At 45.1% G+C, this 21,068-nt stretch overlaps 1 protein-coding gene across 23 annotated transcripts in view; it reads left to right on the forward strand.

Moving 5' to 3' along the window:
- RBFOX2 (RNA binding fox-1 homolog 2) overlaps positions 1 to 21,068 on the forward strand; it is a 289,602-nt gene that overhangs the window by 122,125 nt on the left and 146,409 nt on the right. Inside the window, exon 1 of one of the 23 annotated variants that reach the window (XM_086712415.1) lies at positions 7,714 to 8,818. The exons of 20 other annotated variants lie outside the window; for them this stretch is intronic. Coding sequence is in view for 1 of the 3 variants with exons in the window: in XM_086712412.1 (XP_086568538.1) it covers positions 10,351 to 10,365 (15 nt within the window). In the remaining 2 variants the exon portion in view is untranslated. Of the gene's footprint in view, positions 1 to 7,713; positions 8,819 to 8,887; positions 9,031 to 10,161; positions 10,366 to 21,068 lie in introns of those variants that run through there. 2 more of the 23 variants (XM_086712416.1, XM_086712412.1) reach the window with 2 other exon arrangements.

Raw genomic sequence — 21,068 nt, forward strand, 5'->3', positions numbered from 1 at the left:
CACCTTACTGCAAGGGAGGTTGGGAGATACAGTTTTTTTGTTTTGTTTCGTTTTGTAAGGTGTGTATGGTAATGTCCTAGAATGAAAACCAAGTTTTGTTACTAAGGTAGAATGAAAGAAAAAATATTGGGAAGTCACCAGCATTCTCCCCTCAGGGACTATCAAAGTGACCTGACTTTGCCTCCCATATGGTACAGAAGACCATTCTGTAGCTTTCCTGGGAGGTTTTCAACCAATCTTTGCTGGATTATCCAGTAAGATGTTTTTATTCTTGAAAAGTGTACATCTTTATGCAAGCATTTTTTTTTTCAAAAGTTAATATGAGGTCATGGTAAGGATCGTTGCACTTTCTGTAACAGTTCAACTTTGAGTTTTTTGAAATCATTTCACTAATTGAGATTTCAAATAGTAGAGAGTGAGCTTTTTAGTAAGAATAAAATATGTTAAAGAGCCCTAGTTAACTAGTTAACTAGTTAAATATAAGTTAACTAGTTAAATATAAGTTGTTTAGCCCTTCAGTTTAAAAAAAATTTTTTTTTAATGCTTATTTATTTTTGAGAGACAGAGCATGAGCAGGGGAGGGGCAGAGACAGAGAGAGGGAGACACAGAATCCAAAGCAGGCTCCAGGCTCTGAGCCTGACATGTGGCTCGAACCCACGAACCGTGAGATCATGACCTGAGCTGAAGTCGGATACTTAACCGACTGAGCCACTCAGGTGCCCTTTTTTAAAAAAATTTTTTTTTTTTTTTTTAGTGTTTTAGCCCTTCAGTTTTTTGAAGCCTGGGTAAGCCACTAGATTATAGGTTTCTTGGGGATAGAGAACTTGCTTTAAAAAAAACAACAAACTTAGGTGACAGTACATGTATATGGCCCAATATTCATAAAGTACAAAACAGTCGTATAGTGAAAAGTTGCTTCCCGATTCTGGTTTTGAGCCCTCCCAGTGCCTTTCGCCTTGAGACAATAGGCATTTTACCATTTTGTGTATATTTCCTCATCGCACCCTCCCCCTCATGATAATGTGCTATACATTATTCTGAACATTTCTTTTATCACTTAAAAATATATAGTAGAGTATTCCAAGAACTTTCTCTACCCCCTGCCAAAGCTATATAGTGTTCTTTTGTATGGAGGAACCATAATTCCTTGAACAGAAGGATCTTGTCTTTTTCTCGTATCTGTCCCTGCTCTGTAAACAACATTTGTTCATATTGGTTTAACTGAACATTCGTTCATGTTGGTTGAACTGAATTGAAAATTTGACCATACAGAATATATTAGGAATGAGTTATTTTTGGTGGTGGTGTATTCCAGCTCGCTCAGAGGATTTTCCCTTCTCTAAAAACCAAGATGTTTAAGATTTCGTTATTTTGGAAATAAATCCTTGCAAAGTGTATTATATAACTATATAATTTATTTCTTTTTCATAGTATAATAGTAGACACTTTGTTAATGGTTTTAACACAGTTGTCAACATCAATTATAGTTTATGACTGAAAGGATGGTATTTCAGGAACATTTACTGGTTTGGCCTTACTATATGGCCCCATTTTGACATCTGTATGCATTTTAATACCTTACCTGCTTTTTAGATTTTTTTTCTCTTGGTCTCTCTGGTTCCGATGTGGCTGCCTCTAACATAATGTTCCCCTTTCCCCTGGTACTCGGTCCTTACTGCTTCCTAGTTCCTTTTTCCTAATTTGCCTTTTAAATTTTCAGTGGGCAAGTAGCCAGGTAACCAGGACGGAAATGTATTTCTAAAATAAAAATAAATAGATTCTGAGAGAAGGCCTGGTGGAGTTTCCCTGCCTGCTGATGAAAGTACATGAACATCTTGGTATTTTGGGTACTTGGAAGACCTTTTGCTTCCTAGTTACCATGTTCTAGAACAGCTCTGTCCAATAGAACTTTCTGTGACAATGGAAATGTTTTTTATCTGTTCTGTCCACTAGCCTCATGTGGTTCTTGAGCCCTTGAAATGTGGCTAGTGTGACTGAGGAATTAAAAATTCAATGTTAACTAGTTGAATTAAATTCAAATAGTGACTAGAGCTTACTGTGTTGGATGCATGTTTTTATTTATTTATTTATTTATTTATTTATTTATTTATTAAAATATTTTTTAAGGTTTATTTATTTCTGAGACAGAGATGGAGCACGAGTGGGGGAGGGGCAGAGAGAGAGGGAGACACAGAATCCAAAGCAGGCTCCAGGCTCCGAGCTGTCAGCACAGAGCCTGACGCTGGGCTCGAACTCACGGACCGGACCGTGAGATCATGACCTGAGCTGAGGTCAGTCGCTCAACCGACTGAGCCACCCAGGTGCCCCTGGATGCATGATTTTAGACTCTGGATAATTCTATACAGCAAGCTTGATTGTAGTGGAGCTTGGATTGGGATGCTATTTTACTGTGCTTAGCAGAACACATTTATAGTATTGGAAAGGAGGCAGTTTGGAAAGTTGGTGTTCAGTTTAGCTTAAAGTAAATGGATTGGAACTGCTTTTTCATACCAGTATTATGTTTATTGCAAACTACTGTTCTAAAGCCATTGGTGCAGGCATGTATTTATGGTTTGTAGCTATCACAAAACTTTGAGCCCTTTTGGTTACTAGGGCAAAATGAGTAGCGCTCTAATTTTATTTATAGGACTTAGTTAGCTGCCTGAGTGCCAGAAACTCCTACAAATAACTTTGACCTTCCTTAATAAAAAGTCAAGGGATAAAATGTTCCATAGTAGAAGATCTCAGTTGTATGTGGTATATATAAAATACTGCTTTTTATTTATTTATTTTTTTTTAATTTTTTTTTCAACGTTTATTTATTTTTGGGACAGAGAGAGACAGAGCATGAACGGGGGAGGGGCAGAGAGAGAGGGAGACACAGAATCGGAAACAGGCTCCAGGCTCTGAGCCGTCAGCCCAGAGCCCGACGCGGGGCTCGAACTCACGGACCGCGAGATCGTGACCTGGCTGAAATCGGACGCTCAACCGACTGCGCCACCCAGGCGCCCCAAATACTGCTTTTTAATAGAGAAGTTGAAAGCAAATAAGAAACCAAAGGAATAAATAAATGATAGATTTTGATATCTGGTAGGAGGAAAATAAAACGAGCACAGGGGCTCGTAGAGAGCAGGGGCTTGGGCGAAGGATCTCCAACTGGAGAGAGTGGTCTGGAGAGTTTTTTTATTTGAGGAGGTGTTTTTAAGTTGAGATCTGAAAGATAAGAAGGAGCCAGACTTACAGAGGATAAAGCAGGATGAGGAGAGGTTTCAAGAAGAAAATCTTCTTGCGGGGGGGGGGGGGGAGCTGAGGAGAGGGGTGCACTAGATCAGGAATTGGCGTGAGGCCAGTGCATTTAGAGCCTAGTGATTGAAGGCCAGGTAATGATGTGCACTGAGGTTGGAGAGGCAGGCACTTAGCAGGTCATCTAGGACCTTAAAGACCAGTCTAAGGACTTCAGATAGAGGACATTGTTAAGTGTAAGGCGAAGCTATAGAATCATGGGAGTGATAGGATCTGATTTGTGTTTCAAAAACTCCCTCAGGCTGCTCTGTGATGAATGTTTTGAAGGGGAGCCACAGCGGAAGTGGAGGAACGGAAGTGGAGGAACGGTGGAGATGTCCAGGAAGGAACCGACAGTGGCTTGGCTTAAGGTGGTGGCAGAGGAGACAGGGAAGTCAGACACACAGAACTTGCTGATGGGTTTGATGTGAGCGGTGAGGGATAAGGGAAGGGACGCTGCCTTTCCTAATTGCCAGGTGGTCCCACGTATCGAGGTAGGGGAACACCAAGTGTATACTGGGTTTCCAGGGGGTGGTGGTGGCAGAGAATTAAGAGCCCGTAACATGGGACTCGTCTGTGAGATGGCTGAAAGTCCCACTGGAGCGTGAGAAGAGGTCTAGGCTGGGTTATAACTTGGTAGTTATTAGCATGTTGATGGTATTTGAAGCAATGGGAATGGATGAGACAATTCAGATAAAAGAGCATGACCCAGGATTGAGCTGCAAGGAACACTTTCTTTCTAGAGATCTGTTGAGGGAGAAGCCAGAAAAAGGCACTGAGAAGAAGTAATCAGTGATGTAGGGGGATGACGGTGGGGGAACAGTGCCCGGACTATAGTATCTCAGAAGCTTAGAAAAAGAGAAGGTCTGAGAAAGTTGGCAACTGGGTTGAATCAGATAAGTTGAGGACCACAAAATGCCCTTTGAATTAAGTAATATGGAAGTCGTTGACATTGACCATTTCAGTGGAGTTCAATGGAGTGAAGGGCTTGGAAACCTTATTTTGAGTAGATTGAAGAAGAAATGAAGGGTGAAGTGGAGACAGGTGTTGTCAGCTTTTTGGGGAAACATTACTGTGAAGTGGTGAGCAGGGTGGTAGGGAGGTAAGGGGTCAAAGGAGAATTTTTTAAAAACCATGGTTCATTTTGTCATTTGCCTACTATAGGCCATTGGTGTTTTTTTAAAGTTCTTTTGCTCTTACAGATTGCTATAATGAACTTCCTTCTACAGTTGTGCGGCTTTTCTAAGCTAGGCTCCTCGGAGGTTGGAACTGCTGAGCCCTAGGCCACGTGTGTTTCAGATTTTAATAGATACTGCCAAACTGCCCCCCAGAGCGATGGCAGCAGTACGTGCTTTCCCCATCAGTGCGTGAAAGCGGAGGGAGGTTTTTCTGAGGGTGGGCGTATGTTTATTTGCTGGCACGATAGTGATGAGTAAAGAGGTGATGATGATGCAAGAGGCAGGGTGATCAGCAGAGCAGCACAGTCCTTACAGGGGTGCCCGGGGAGGGGCGTGAGCACAAGCGGTGAAATGGGCCGTGACACCAGGAATGCTTCCTTCGTTGTAGCAGAGCCTAAGGAAGAGGAGATTCCTGCATTTCTAGGTAGGATTGTAGATTTGGACAGAAGACGCTGTCTGAATGCTTCTCTTATTTGTTTGTTTGTTTGTTGGCTTGTTTATTCATTCATTCATTCCTTCCAAAGATTTTATTTTTATTTTTTTCCATTCTTTTTTTTCAATTTTATTTTTTATTTTTTAAAATTTACATCCAAATTAGTTAGCACATAGTGCAACAACGATTTCAGGAGTAGATTCCTTCGTGCCCCTTACCCATTTAGCCCATCCCCCCTCCCACAGCCCCTAAGATTTTATTTTTAAATAGTCTCTGCACCCAACGTGGGGCTCAGACTCACCACCCGGAGGTCAAGAGTCACCGACTGGGCCAGCCAACTGAGCCAGCCAGGCGTCCCTGAATGCTCCTCTTTTAAAATGAAATATTTGGGTAGAGCAACAGCTGAAAGTCAGATGGTGGGGAGAGAATTGAAGGAGGTTTGAGGAGAAGGCAAGAGTCATTTTGGAGAGTAGGAAGCTTAAAAGGGCAGCTTTGGTGGGATTGCTTGGCATGGATGAGTGCCCCGTTGAGCTTTGTGATCATGAACTTCTAGTGAAGTCGGCCAGCTTGGTTATGTGATCTTTTTCCAGCAGCATTCAGTTGTGTGGGCACAAGCGCAGAGAACGCAGATAACTGTTTCACCAGGATTGGAGATTGGAGTTTTGCCACGTGGCAGGGATGGAGAGGACACGGGATTGAGGGTGTTTGCAAGGGTGCGATGCTAATTACAACTATGGAATCACAGTTGGACAGAGGACGGAGTGGAAGAAATGGCTGGAGTAGGTAGATAATGAAAAAGTGGTTGGGATATGGGCTTCCCAAGAGGGCAGGAATTGTACTGGAGGGGTAACAGAGCCAGTTACATGGAAGTATGGGAGCTTATTTAAGAGCACGATTGAAACATAGTGAAGGAAGAACAGAGCTCTTAAGGTAACGTAAAGATAACGCATCTTCCTCTTTTAGGGCCGGTTGCTCTGGGTTCCCTAAACACTGCAGGGGTAAGAGCGCTAATACATCACCAATTTGCCTGTAGCTGTACTGAGAGGGGAGCTTTGAGATGCACCCTTTTTCCCCCTCCACCCGTGCATCTAGAGCTCACTTTAGGCTTCATAGAAGGTAACCGCAGTTCAGAAGAGGTTTCTGAAACCATGCTCTTGACGACATTGGTCGTGGGAATAAGAGTGGTACTTGAGTCTCTGGGAACTCACAGTGTGTGTCCCCTGAATTCCAAACCTCACCTGTGTCATTGATTGCTGGCAGTCTTGGTAATGGGCAGAGGTGGCCTGCAGGGTTATATCCAGGGTAAAATTTCCGTTGATTTTGGCAGTCTTGAGTGATTTTATCAGTGAGTAAGTATAGCGCAGTGGAAACTGTCTTGGAGCCCTACAAACTTGTGTTCAGCTTTTGGCTCCTTTGAGCCCCAAGTTCCTTTTATATGTGAAAAAAAATAAAGCAGGGCCTCCCTTCCAGAGACACTGTGAAGATGCATTGAGAAAACGCATGCATGGTTCAGGCACGTGGAATGTTCTTTGTACATAACAGCTGCCGGTGGTGTCCTGTCGAAGCCATCAAGCAGGGGTGTGATACTCACTCCCGGGTTTGTCTTGCAGGGGGTTGAGTCCCCTGACCAGGATGCAGCCACGTCTCCGCCTTTCTTCCTGGAGTCTCCGGCGGCGCTTTGTGAGGACAGTGCTTTATCTGGACCAGCTTTTCAGACTTGAATGTGCCTGCAAACCACCTGGGGCATTTGTTGTGATGCTGATTTTGATTCTGTAGGTCTAGGGCGGGGCCTGAGAGTTTTCCTACTTAAGTAGCTCCCCGCTGATGCTCGGGCTGCTGATACTAGTCTATGGGTCATATTTTGAGTAGCAAAATTCTGTTAGAGAACTGCCCTGTGGGAATCCTTGCTATTTTAAGCTGAGAGGAAGCAAGGTTAAAAGAGCCCTATTCTTTGAACTTTTTTGTTTTTTTAACTCAAATTCAGTTGGCCCTCATACGGCCCACGTCTATAGCTCAGTGTTGTGGTGAGTGTGTGTTGTCTCTACCCGTCCCGAAGGCGAAAGGAATATAAATTATGTACAGAGGGTTGTCTTGGATTTCTTCTGGAAAAATCTTCAGTGCCTGATTTCCCAGGTATATTTTTACGAAATTTTGTTGGCTCCTCAGATGGACACGCTTCCCCCAGCAGCCTTTTATACCCACAGAGAAACCTGCATAAAACATGCAGTCTCTTGAATTGTTAGACTTTGTGGCAGAGAATACGGAATGTGGCTCCAAACCCTTCTGAGCGTCTGGTCCACCAGACTCTTCACATTACAAAATCCAGCACTTTCAGAAGCAGGAATTCGAGATGCATTATAGGGCTAGAATTACTGGCAGCACCCATATTGCTGTCCCCGATAATCTGATTTTTTCTTTCTCAGAAGCAGGCATGCCAGACTTCCTCTGTGGGCCCTCCCTCGGACATTTCCTTCTCTGATGCTCCGATTCACATGTTCTCTCCTCAGAGCTAATACTCAGCCACTGAGTTTCAGAGTACAGTCACACAGCCTGATGAAATGTTCTAACAGAATGAAGTATGTGTGCATCCTGATCGTATGTACGAGAGAAGACCGTGATCCTTTTCAGAGCGTCTTCATGGTGTGGAATTGTTAACACCTTTGTGTCTCTTCACCGGCTATAAATCATAGGTTTCCTTATTTGACTTTGACGATTGGGGAGATTTTTTTCCCCCCTCTAATGTCTTTGTTTTCTTTCCTTCCCCCCCTCCCTTTTTTTTTAAGGTAGGAAAATGTGGACATGCAGGAGCATGAATAAAGAAGGTTCGCTTAGCTTGCCTGTGAATTTTTGGAGTTTTTTTGGTGTCTTTGACGAAAACACAGAAGAGTTTGATTTCTGACCAGACTGTTTACCCAGTTTTAAAAATCATGATCGGAAAAGGAGAAAAGGGAGAGAATCGTTTAGAGTAGGTATTTACAAACTCTCCCTGTGGTTCCAAAGTTTATAATGGATCCACTTACGAGTGTTTTGGAGGTCGTTTTCGGGTTTTTGTGACATATCTGAACTTTTCTTATTTTGTGTCAGAGCTCTTTTCTCTACGCATCTTTCTTCTACTTGGCTCCAGGAGAGTGGGAGTATCTTTATCCCATCCCAAACTTGACCAAAAGATAACACCATAAAGGGACAATACACGAAATTCTGTCGTATTTGTTTTTTTGATACTTGGTTAAGAATGAACGCGTCCGTTTTGTGTGTTCAAAGAGTTTGCAAAGACTGCAGTCGCTTAACAGTGTGATTTTAATGCAGATATTAAGAATGGAGTATAGAGAGGTCTGGTAACTTAAGATTTCCGGCATAGACTATGAAACTAGAGAGGAAAGTTGCATTTAAAAATTGATTATAGATGAAACAGTTTATAGAAAGTCAAGATTTATTTTCCCACTGAAAAAAAAAGGCTGTCTCGGGTTTAGATTTGGACGTTCTTAGGCCTCTTTTGTACTGGAAATGAGGTAATCCTGCCTTCAGAGGAAGCAGAGAGGTTCTGCAGAAAGAAAAGAAAAGGTGTGGGTGAGGCTGAGAATACTGGCCCCACCTCCAAGGTTAAATGAGCTGGGAGTTGAAGGTGGGAGGAGAGAAAAGGTATTTCTTATAAGCTCTCTGGCAGAAGGCAGGTAGTTGGTGGTGGAAGAAAAGGAAAAGTGACTTGTCTCCTACCCTAAGAGAACAAAGAATTCCACTGGAGCGGGCCCTAATACGGAAGCACTACAGCAGGAAAGATTAGGCGGGGAGAGCCAGAGGACCTGTACCTGCGCAGGGCCTGCCTTGAGGGTGAGGCTTGCAGACCTTACTTGGAGATTTTACAAGCAGGCGAGAGCCGTTTCAACATGTCTGAGGGGAACAGATCCCTGAGGCAGCTGCAAGGGGGTAGGCCTCTTGTTTTGGGTTTTTTTGTTTGTTTGTTTGCTTGGTTTGTTTGTCTCGTTTTGTTTTTCCTTTAATTAAAGGAGTGAAATAGTCCTCAAAACACAGAATGTATAGTGGACCTACTGTGTGCTGCTAGGTACTATGCAAAAGATTCCATGGCCCGAAATAGATGGACTCTACCCTGAGAGGTGTGGCTACAGGAGTCAAGATTGGTAGGTACGGGAATGCAGTGGTAACTTAATGCAGAAATGGCGAGGGCCACGTTACAAAGGCCAGGCTCGCAGCGGAGGGAGGGATCATGCATAGCCAGGGTGGGCTTTTGGATTTGAACCTGCAGAAATGGGTAGGAAGTAAGGAAAGAGAGTGGGCATTGATGGATGAAGGACTCGGCTATTTCCTGAGTAAGAACCAGCAGGACAGATGATTTGGCGATACCTGTTGTTCACTGTGGAACCTAATTGATCAGACTATGCCTGGCAAATTGGAGGAAATTTCTAAACGTTTGCGCTGCACTAAATTAGGAAACATGTCACCAGGAACTTGACAGCTTACACATTTCTATCACTGGAGCTAATGACAATGACTCCACAAGGAATACTCCTACACACCGCTTTTGGTTGAGGAAACAAGGGCCTCATCGGGTTGAGTGATTTTCCCCAGGCCACGATGATAATCCTTGCAGACCCAGCTCCCAAACCCGTGCTCTGTCCCCTGCTCTGTCCCCATGTCTAGTAAAGAATCTGCAACATGGTAGGCACTTAGAATCCATGTGACCCTTGTCCTTTCTCCCTTCAGAAGGGAGGCTGTGTTGATCTGAACTAGGGCAAGTGGTAAAAAAGGTAAAAGCCCACTTGAGTTTTATATGGAAGTTTTCTTCTGTTTTAAATTCGGAATTATCCAGGAGAGTGGTGCAAGGCCAGCCTTTCGGGGGAATATAGGCTCTGAGCCGGTTCTGTGTTTATGCTTGGCTTCCGAGGGGGCTCCGGAAGAAATGGACAGGGGAGAAACTTGACTCAATTCCCCTTGATCTTCTTGGAGGGCGGAGTTTTTTGGTTGCTTCATTCATGTTTAAAGAACCCATCTTAAACTAGTTTACGTCCAGCATTAGAAACTGGTGCTGGTGGTTTATTGCTAGCCCCGCCCATCCCTGCCTTTTGCAATAATCCCTGCGAGTGATGATTGTGTTTCTAGAAGTAGAATGGCAGAGAGAGATTCCCTGAAGGCAAATAGAGAGAGAGAGCTGTACTCTCCAGTTCAGACACACGGGGCTGGGAACTCCCAGAGAGAGAGGGGGAGAGGGAGGGAGAGAGGGAGGAGAGAGCACAACAGAACAGTCAGCTGGAGAGGAGGGAGGAGGGGGGAGGAGACCGGTCGTTTCAGATTTTTAAGCTCAAGTGATTGGGGGGGGGTTTCTCCCCACCCTGAGCCCTTGCCCCCCCCCGAGTCTGGCACCTCCTTTCCTCCAGTTCACTGAAGTGCCCTTTTGCAGTCCAGGATCAACTGACCGCTGAGTTTGAGCAGCCCGGTCTGACATGATGTACCTCTGGGTGAGTACAGAGTGCTGTGGGTGAGGGCTTGCACTTGCACATATAAGGAGTGGAAAGCTGCGAGATTGTGCTCTAGCACGAATGGCCTTCCCCTCCGAGCACAGACTGCCACATCCCCTTCTCCCAGGTGTTAGGTTCTTGAAGCCTCGCCGTGATGGTGACACTGGTTGTTTTTTTTTTTTTTTTTTTTTTTTAAAGTGTTGTTTATCTTGTTAGACTTAGGCGCAGGGGTGAGCTCCCGGTGCGGCGTCATCCCCTGGGCTTGGCAGGTCTGGAGAAGGCAGATGGGGGCGGGCGAGATGAGCCGGGCCGCCTGGGAGCTGCAGTCGTCCTCTCGGGCCAGGACCCACCTGGGTTTTGTTTTGGGGGCACTGCGTTCGCTAACCAACCCATCTCTCTAGCTATCGAGAGCCAATAGGTGGTGTGATTCTTGCTGAGGAATAAGCTTTTAAAAGTTTTAAATAATTTTTATTGTCCTCCACAATCGTCTTATGAAGTAGGTCACTGTTGTTATGAAAATTTTATGAGGGAAGTAATTAAGTCACAAAGTGACTTGCCCATGGTCCGACACCAAGTCTGTAGCAGCTAGAATAGTAATTAATAACCAGACATTAGAAAGCATTTTACATTTGCCAAGAGCTTAATACCTTCACATTATTTGAATTTATTGTTCACTGCGGCGTTGTAACTTGGGATGGAGAGAAATCTACTGGGATTGGAGGGGTTTTTAAGTTGTGAAATGTGATAACTTTTAGGGGGATGACAGGGACAACGATACGAGAAAAAAAAAACCCACGCTACTTGTAGTTGCGAACATAAGAGCATCTATAGCCCCTTGCAAAGATGGCGGCGCCCTCTCTTGAGCAGACAGCTGTTGTGTGTTGCTAAGGGAGCCTCCTGGATGTGATGCCCTTGGCCACGAGCCAGCTTTTGAAAGTTTCACTTTGCCCTTTGCCCTTCAGCCTAGATATCTGGAATTGCAGAAACCTACTTGGCTCAAACAGACTAAATTTATAAATATCAGAAGGCAGAATTTTAACTAGGTTTATGGAGACGGAGCTTGGCCACAGAGGGCGTGTGTGTGTGTGTGTGTGTGTGTGTGTGTGTGTGTGTGTGTGTGTTAGAGGGACTTCTTTTCCTCCTTCTCCCTTCGTATTCGAATATGACCTTGAAATGTAATTTCCTCCCCTTATTGATTTATTTTTCTAGCGCTTGTAAGAAGTCAAAGAGCTGTCTGACACACTTTCCATCCTTTAAGTAGTTTTTAGCTCCCCGTGAGCTAGGCATCTGTGTCAAGGGTCCCTGCAGCCTTCTCGGTGGGACTGATCAGCTATCTGTTGACGAGAGGATGGGTTATTCTGTCTTGATGCGTTTGGAAGAGGAGTTATGAAAGGAAGCAAATTGCATTCATCTCATTTCTGCTCATTTATGTTTGACGAGAGCAGACAATGACGGTCTCCTCAGTTGCTTTCTTTGTGCTGCCAGTTATTTGTAAATTTCTCTCAGTCCCCTGTACTTGTCAGCCTTAGAATAGAGCTTCCGAACCAGAGTACCATATGTTGGATTGAGATACACACACACGCCAAGATACCTGTTCCCCTCCGCCCTTGGAGCAGCCACGTGGGGCTAGGATTCCCCTGGTCACTTGGACACATGCATTCTCGTTTGCCACTTTGTGCCACAAAACCACTACAACTGTCTGTGTGTGCCGTGACATCTGAAAGTTTGTGTAGCACTGTCCGGAGGGTGAAATGTGTGTCAGCTCTGTTATTAAATCTGCATCATTTATCCCAGTGCCCCACACATTTGTTGAACTCAGTGAAAATGTCCAGAGGGAGCCATAGCTATGTAACACCCAGATATAGAGAGGGGCATCTAAGTGGTCAAGTATCAAGCGGGGAGGCATTGAGGAGGTCCTGTGGGGAAAATTTATCAGACAGGGAATAGGAGAGCAGAGTTTTGTCTAGGCCAGTGCCCAGCCGTGCAACGTTGGGCAGTCATGTAACTGATGTGAGTGTCAGTTTTTACATCCACGAGATAATAGAACCTCCTGTAATGCTCAGAGTCTGTGAAGTGAGTTTGTGTAGCAGTATACGTGCCAGAAGGACACCCGCGGGTGCAAGAACGCTTGGATCCTGGTAAACTGAGAAATCTGTGAAAAGTAGTCACCTCTGTTGCCTGCTTGGTTCGATACCAGTCGTGAGTTACAGGTGCCATTTCTCGGGATTCTGGAAAAATTCCTGAACCGTGTTCACTTGTCAATACCTCTGAGTGGCATGGACATTCTTAGAACCTGTAGAGCTGAAGAAATAAAGAGCTCATCCAAGCATTTGGGTTTGTGTAGTGAGACGCGGCTCCTCGTTTGCTTCTGTATGTCTAGAACTCTGAGGTAGAATGCCGTCCTGTGCTCTCTGTACATGTCTCTTGGCCAGATCTTCTCCCCACTTAACTGTTGAGTCACCCTGCTTTTTAGAGAACTCGGTAGCCTCAGTGGACAACATGGTATGGCACCAAAATATGCATTTTAGAGACTCTACCGGGTTTAAATCCCACCTCTGCCATTTCTGGTCGCGTGGCCGTAAACAAATTACTTAACCTCTCTGAACCTCGGTGTCTTCATTTGTCCCGTGGGGAAAATAATACCTCATGCGGGATTAATGTCAGAATTTGAGATCATCTAAGAAGTGTGCTTAATGTGGTGTGTGGCACACAGTAGATGTTCAGTAAGTAACTTTTTGCTTTGCACATTTGCGTGGACAGGACCACTCACCACCCCAGAGCATTTCCCCCAGCATGTTAAGAACGCCTTTGAATTTGTGTAGGGAAAACGGTGGTAAACACAAACTAGTTTCATGTGAAGAGTCTCCCCTTCATCAGTATTTTAAGTACTTGTGACTAGAGAACCCTCATTAAAGTTGCCTCCTGATGGAGAACAGCCCCGTTGTTTTTTCTCAACTTTTTTTTTCAGGTACCATCCTGTTAAGCTTTCCTTATGTCCTTTATTCTGGGTCTCCTCTTCTTGGCCTAACACAGGAGGGAGGGTGGGGCGAAGGGGGAGGGGAGGGAAGAAGGGAGACACATAATTCCTGTAGTGAGGGAACTTACTTGTTTGATGAGCATACAATTTATATGCCGTAAACAAAACTATAGACCATTTACTTAAATTCCCAGAAATTAGGATGCGTTCTCCTGGTCTGAGCTGATCTTAGCTGGACTGGTCCCAGGCTCTCTCACCCATATTCTTCTTTTTTTAAATGTTTTATTTATTTTGGGGGCGCCTGGGTGGCTCAGTCGGTTGAGCGTCCGACTTCTGCTCAGGTCATGATCTCGCCGGGTTTGTGAGTTCGAGCCCTGCGTCGGGCTCTGTGCTGATGGCTCAGAGCCCGGAGCCTGCTTCAGATTCTGTGTCTCCTCCTCTCTCTGCCCCTCCCCTGCTCATGCTCTGTCTCTCTCTGTCTCTCAATAATAGATAAACGTTAAGAAAAAAAATTTTTTTTAATGTTTTATTTATTTTTGAGAGAGACGGAGAGAGAGAGCGAGCAGAGCAAGCATGACAGTAAATGGCAGAGGTGGAAACTCAGTCCCATCTGTTTCCAACTCCGTGGCTGTCAGTTCTCTTTACACTATCCTTTTTTGGGAGAAGCTGATGTGTTTGGTTCGTTTACTTTAACTGTTTATTGAGCGGTAACATACATGTTAGGCATCTACCTCGCTCAGTCCCCAGCACACCTGGGAGCTGGCCATTGTTCATTTCACAGCTGGGAGAGCAGAAGCATTAGAAACTTGCTGAAGTCACACAGTTGAGAGTCGGCAGACGTGGCATTTATACTCGGGTCTGTCTGGCCTCGGAGCTTACTGCGCCGTGCTTCCCATCTTCTGTTTGTTCAGTGCCGTTCAGTTTATCACCACCGCCGTCTAGCATGATCTGGGCTAGACTAGAGAAATGAACATAAGTCCCCCTGAATTCTGTTTCCATGCCCATTAATTATTGGAGACAAGTTACTTACCTGCACATGCCTTGGTTTCCCAGGCTGTGAAAAGAAGGTGGTGGTTTGGGGAACCTTCATGGTGTCATCTCAGAAAAATGTACCCTCCATTTTAGAAGTAAAGTCTCAGTAACTGATGGCTTCATCCTAAAACATGGACATGACAGACTGAGTCAGAGGACAGAGTGTTTGGTCTCAATGAAGCCATCTGCCAGCGTCTGACCTTTCTAGCATTAGTTTTCTGGTCTTTGAAATGGGACTGGTAATACCAGACAGATTAGGAAGTAATCTTTGTTAAAGGTTTTTAGAAACTATTACGTGTGAAGCAAATATAAGGTAATAAATAATAACCAGTTATCGTTCAGGTGACGGTCAGGCTAACATTTTAATGCTCACTTTTGGTCACAACTTCGCCATTCTAATTGGTCTCCACAGTGAAAAAACAAGACTGGATGGTAAATTGAGTTATCACAAAATGTAGAAACAGCTCAGTTCAGATAACACTGGAGGCCAGATCCTGTGACTAGATCCTTAGCAGTGAAAAGCCATTAAAAGATTTTAAGTAGGATTGAGAGTAGGCTGAAGTGGAGTCGATAATTAGATTTGTTTTTGAAAAGAGAGAGATTAGAGGGGAGTAAGAGTGCAGAGAGAGAAATGGGGTGATGGTGTGTAATCGTGTAAGTGGCCGAGAGCAGTAATGGTGGCCCGTGCTGGGACCCCCAGACCTAAGGAGAGATGTGCTGCAGGTGAAATTGGCAGGTGTCATGATTTGGTTGGGGAGGAAGAGGTCGGGGATAGTGAGTTTGATTTGGAATTAGTATTTTGGGGTTCCTTTGAGATGTTCAAGGGGAAATTCTGTTTAGATAGTTGGCCACCTAGGTCTGGACATACAAGGGAAGAGAGAGGCTTAAGCCATCAACTTGGGAGAAATCTGCAGGCGGTGGTAGTTGAAGCTGTGTGCAGGTATGAGGATGGCCTAGAAAATGGGAGAAAATGTAGAAGCAAGAAGAGAAATTAATGCCTGGTAGGAGACTAACCAACCCTCGAAGCAGGGAACAAGGTTCCGGAGAGGAGAGCAGAACCTTGTTCTGCGGGAGGAAGACCAGCACACTAGGAAATTAAGGGAAAAGAGTGGCAGGAAGAGAGATCTGAAATATGCTGATAGCATCTAGGAGTTGAAAGAAGTCTTAAGCAGAGGAGGAGAGAGGCAAGCAGAGTGGGTGAGGAGTAGAAAGGGTCACAGATTTTCTAAAAGGGATAGATTGGTGAGAAAGTATGTATGTTTGGGAACCGCATGGAATTCCACGTGGCTTGTATGTGTGGAATCGTGGTGGGTGAAAATGTAAAATTGTAGAGACCAGATGATCTGAACAGTTTAAGACCTTTGTTGGTTTATGCCAGTAAAGAACCTTTGGTGGATTTTAAGCAGGATCAGATAGGATCAGATTTGTATATTAGAAAGATAATTAGGGGCTTCTATTATTATTTTTTAAGCTTATTTATTTTGAAGGGGGGCGGAGAGTGTGTGTGTGTGCATGGGGGCAGAGCAGAGACAGAATCCCAAGCAGGCTTCATGTCAGCACAGAGCCTGACACAGGGCTCGAGCTTACGACTGGGAGATGGTGACCTGAGCTGAAATCAAGAGTCGAATGCTTGAATAGAAGCCAAGAGGCTTCTGTTATTGTTGGAGAATTTATATTTATATTGTGGGTGAAATTGGCTTGATGCATATTTTAAATCTCAGAAAACTGTAAGAGGTTAAGCAAAAGATTATATTAATAATACGAGACGCCGGTAGTTAACACATTTACTGATGACAACTGTGTGCTGATGGCTTTCCCAGGGGTCGGGAAGGAGAATGAACAAGATAAAGTTCTTTCCCATAAAGAGTTTGTATTTTTTTTTTTTTTTTTTTAAATTTTTTTTTTTTCAACGTTTATTTATTTTTGGGACAGAGAGAGACAGAGCATGAACGGGGGAGGAGCAGAGAGAGAGGGAGACACAGAATCGGAAACAGGCTCCAGGCTCTGAGCCATCAGCCCAGAGCCTGACGCGGGGCTCGAACTCACAGACCCGCGAGATCGTGACCTGGCTGAAGTCGGACGCTTAACCGACTGCGCCACCCAGGCGCCCCGAGTTTGTATTTTTTAACTGGGGAAATAAAACTGTAAACATGTGGGGCGCCTGGGTGGCTCAGTCATTTGGGCGTCTGACTTCGGCTCAGGTCACGATCTCACAATCAGTGAGTTCAAGCCCCGTGTCGGGCTCTGTGCTGACAGCTCAGAGCCTGGAGCCTGCTTTGGATTCTGTGTGTGTCTCTCTCTCTGCTGCTCCCCCCACTCGCACACTGTCTCTCTCTGTCTCTCAAAAATGAATAGACATTAAAAAAAATTTTAAAAACCCTGTAAACATGTAAGCAAGTAGGACGTTGAATGTGTGAACTAGGGTGAAATAGACCAGTTTGGGGTATTCAAAGGACAGAAAGAGGGGGTGTGTGGTTGGAGTGTGGAGAACAAAGAGAAAAGAGAGTGTAGGAAGATAAGACTGAGAGGTAGGTGGGGCCAGATCATTCCCCAGGATAGAGATTTGGTTAAGTTGGGAAGGTAATGGGAGATTTTAAGCAGGAGGGTGGCTTCCTTTAGGGAAAGTGATAAGGGAAGTCTGGAAGCTGTTTGCTGTAGGTGGAAGCAAGGGGTGATAGCTTAGACTCTGGAGGGCCTGTCTGGGTGGTGAGAAAGGGGAAGTCTGGGTTCTTCAGCTTTTGGGTTGAAGAATTAGGATGGATGGGCTGTATCCTTACAACAGAACAGAGTCCACAGAAAAACAGTGTTTATGGTTTGGACTTGTTGAGTTTGAAATCTCTGTTAGACCATCCAAGTGGAGAAGTTCAGTGGCAATTTGATATGAGTCTGGAGCTCAGGGGAGAGGTGTGAGTTAGGGTGGTAAGGTTGCGATTCATCTCTGCATATTTAAAGCCTGGGAGAAAACATCACCAGAGAATCTGGCTGGTGCCGAAGCCCCAAGGCATTTCAGTAGAGATCTAAAGGGTACTAAGAACTGAGTAGGGTAGGAGGGAGACAGGGCAAGTATGTGATAGCCTAGACTCTGGAGAGGAAAGTGCTGGGTTTGGATAGTTTAAGACCAAATAATTTGTCGTGGGCCTGGCAGGATGTTGGTTATTGGTGAACTTGGCAAGAGCTCTTTCAGTTGGAATGATGTGGATAAAAAAGCCAGTGGGAATGGGCTGAGTTGTTAATTGGTAGGTGAGGCTGTTGAGACCGTGACTGTTTAGAGTGGGGCAAAGAATTGGGGCAGGGACTGGATGGGTACGTGGGCTCAAGGGAAGATTTTTTTAAAAGATAGGTGATATCCAGGCATGTTTTATGTCAGTAGAAAAGAGCCAGTAGAGGGGAGAAATTGAGGACGCTGAAAAGAAAAGCTAATTGCAGGACCAGAGTATGTTATACCCAGCACACAGAAGAGGGATTGGCCTTAGATAGGGCCAGAAGCAATTTTTCCTTTTTAGTAGGAAGGATGGCAGAGTGTGTGCGTTTAGAGCCGGGTAGGCTGGCAGCATTGTTTTCGGGCAGAAGAGGGAGTCCTAAGATTGTGCCTGCTTTCTTGATAGATAGAAGATGAACAGAGCTGAAAATGGCAGTGTAGGCAGTGGAGAAGTAGGACAATTTGTGGAGAGAGGGCACGGTGTGAAACAGTGGTCATCTCATAAAATGGGAAGTGAGTGTACCAGCGAGGTATGATGGGCTTAAGATCTGTGGTCATAAACCTGATGTGAGTGCTGGCAGATCAGTTGGGTGATTTTTATCCAGCAGTCTTCCGTTCAGATGCAAGAGAGGAGTAAGCAGGTGTTGCATTTGATCAGGAGTTGAGATTTCATCAGATGAGTTAGACAAAGAGAAAAAGGGGCAAGGTAATTAAGACTTAAAAAAAGATTTTTTTTTTTTTTAATGTTTATTTATTTTTGAGAGAACGTGAGCAGGGGAGGGACAGAGAGAGAAGGAGACACAGAATCCAAAGGAGGCTCCAGGCTCCGAGCTGTCAGCACAGAGCCCCACACAGGGCTCGAACCCGTGAACTGTGAGATCATGACCTGAGCTAAAGTTGGACGCTTAACCGACGGAGCCACCCAGGCTCCCCAGGAATTAAGACTTTTGAAAAGGGCTGTGTATAGTGTTAGACCCTCGAATGTAAACTGGCTTAGGAGGGAAGTAAGAATGTGAGGAGGAGGAGGAGGAGGAGGAGAAGGCGTGGAAAAGTAGTAGGTCCACTTGTAGATTTGAGGTCTCAAGGAGGTTGGAGTAATGCGGCGTGGGAGAGCTGCTGGCGTGAGCAGCCTTGAGAGGGTGAGGGTGGTGTCCTCCAAGTGTGCCCGACAGGTTCGGAGATGGTGCTGTTACTGGTGAAGACAGTGCCCCGATATGATGCCAGGTGGGTGCTGAGGTGAAGTGGTGAAAAAAAATAGCTGGTGCTAAAGACATTGAAACAGTGACACAGCTAGGAGGCCGGAGTGTTGAGTGCGTCACCTTAGGCGGGTGTTGAAGTTGTCAAGAAGGATAAGGCTAGTAAAGGAGAGAAGAGAGGGAGCCGTGTGCCAGGGCTTGAGGAGGTGATCTCTGTTTCAGAGGACCTGTAGTTAGGGTGGTGGAAGAGAAATGGTTTGGGAAGTACTGTTGGGAAACGAGGAGGATACCTGTAAGGTCCGAGGGTATATGGTGATGGGGCTCAAGGTGGCTACTTGCCCCCACTGAGGTATGTAAGGGGTGGGAGAAAAGCTTTTGCTGCAGAAGAAGCAGTATTGTGAGGGGCAGTTAGGTTTTCTTTAGAGCAGAAAGGTGAACGGACCATCACAGAGAAGAGAGCCAGTATACAGGAGAGTCTACTGAGGATCACTCTTGACTTCTAGGACTTGACTAGGTCACTCTTGACTTCTAGGGCTTGACTAGGTCGCTCTTCACATCTAGGGCTTGACTAGGTCGCTCTTGACTTCTAGGGCTTGACTAGGTCGCTCTTGACTTCTAGGGCTTGACTAGGTCGCTCTTGACTTCTAGGGCTTGACTAGGTCGCTCTTGACTTCTAGGGCTTGACTAGGTCGCTCTTGACATCTAGGGCTTGACTAGGTCGCTCTTGACATCTAGGGCTTGACTAGGTTGCTCTTGACTTCTAGGGCTTGACTAGGTCGCTCTTGACTTCTAGGGCTTGACTAGGTCACTCTTGACTTTTAGGGTGGGCCGAGTGGGTGATACGATCAGTGGAGCAGATGTGTGAAGCTCTCTGGAATGAGCCATCTGGAAGTCTTGACTTCTGATGATGGTTGAGGCGAATGAGGGTGTGAGCCAGGATGGAATCGTTCTGGAAACCTCTTGGAAAAACAGAGTAATTAGTTGAACCTTTAAGCCAGCATAGTAGTTCTCAAAATTTATAGTGCATCAGACTGCACAGATCACTGAGCCCACCTCCAGAGGTTTTTTGTTTTTTTGTTTTTTTTTAGTTAATTTTTTTGAGAAAGAGAGAGCACTCACATGAGCAGGGGAGGGGCAGAGAGAGAGGGAGGGAGAGAATCCCAAGCAGGCCTTGCGCTGTTACTGCGGAGCCCAACTCAGGGCTCGATCTCACGAACCGTGAGATCATGACCTGAGCCAAAATCAAGAGTCAGACTCTTCACTGACTGAGCCACCCACGCGCCCTTAGAATTTTAGACGCATAATATCTGGGGTTGGGAATTTACATTTCTAATAAATTCCCAGGTGATGCTGATGCTGCTGGTTCAGAAACTGTACTTTGAAAACCATTGGTCCAGAGAAACTACTTGTGGCTCAGTAAGAAGCTGTTTAGAATTGTAGCTCGAGGTGAAGTGTGGCCTGGGTGATGGGCAGGGGTTTCCTTGGGACAGCTGTGTCAGGCATCTCTGACTTTGACAGTTTAAGCAGGAAGTGAGTGTATGGTAATTTCTCTAGAGGGATAGTCATTTCTAAATGATTCAGTTTGTTATCAGCAGACATTTATTGAATATTTTATGTAGCAAAATGAGGGTCCCAAAAGTTGTATTTTCTTTCTTAAGGATAAGGAGGTTAAAGAGACACAGAAGCTAAGTAGATGCATAACTGTAGGAAAGACGACAGTCCGTGGGTGGTATGGAAAGTTGTCAATAGGAGTTGAGGAAAAGGGACAGTCACTGAAGATGGGATTGACTGGGGGAAGGTTTCTTAGGAAGTGTCATTTACATTAGATCCTAGCAGACTAATGGAGACAAGCCAGATGGAAAGCTGGCATAAGGGAAGGTGTGGTGTCCACAATGAACATGAAGCTTGACGACTACTCATGAGCCCCATTGCTTTCACCCAGGCCTAAGACACCGTGATGTCTTATCTATATTATTATAATAATTTTCTGACTGGCCTTCTGGCTTCTGTTCTTTCTCCCCAACCCTGTTCCTGAAGTCTGTCCTCAACGCAGCCGTCAGCAGTCAGATCCCTTTAAATGTCACGTTATATTGTTCCCATGCCCAAAACTCTCCACTAGCTTCCTATCTCACTCAGAGAAGTCAGATGCCCTTGGCTGGCCTACAAGGCCCTATATGATTGGCTCCCCTGGCTAAGTCTTTGACTTTATGTTCTACACTCCTGGCCTGTCTTTGAACATATCAAACACACCCTTGTCTCCGGGCCTTAGCACTTGCCTAAACCCCTGCTCTTTCTCCAG

This window comes from Puma concolor, chromosome B4, assembly GCF_028749965.1.
Source record: "Puma concolor isolate L17-30 chromosome B4, mPumCon1.1.hap2, whole genome shotgun sequence".
NCBI lineage: Eukaryota > Metazoa > Chordata > Mammalia > Carnivora > Felidae > Puma > Puma concolor.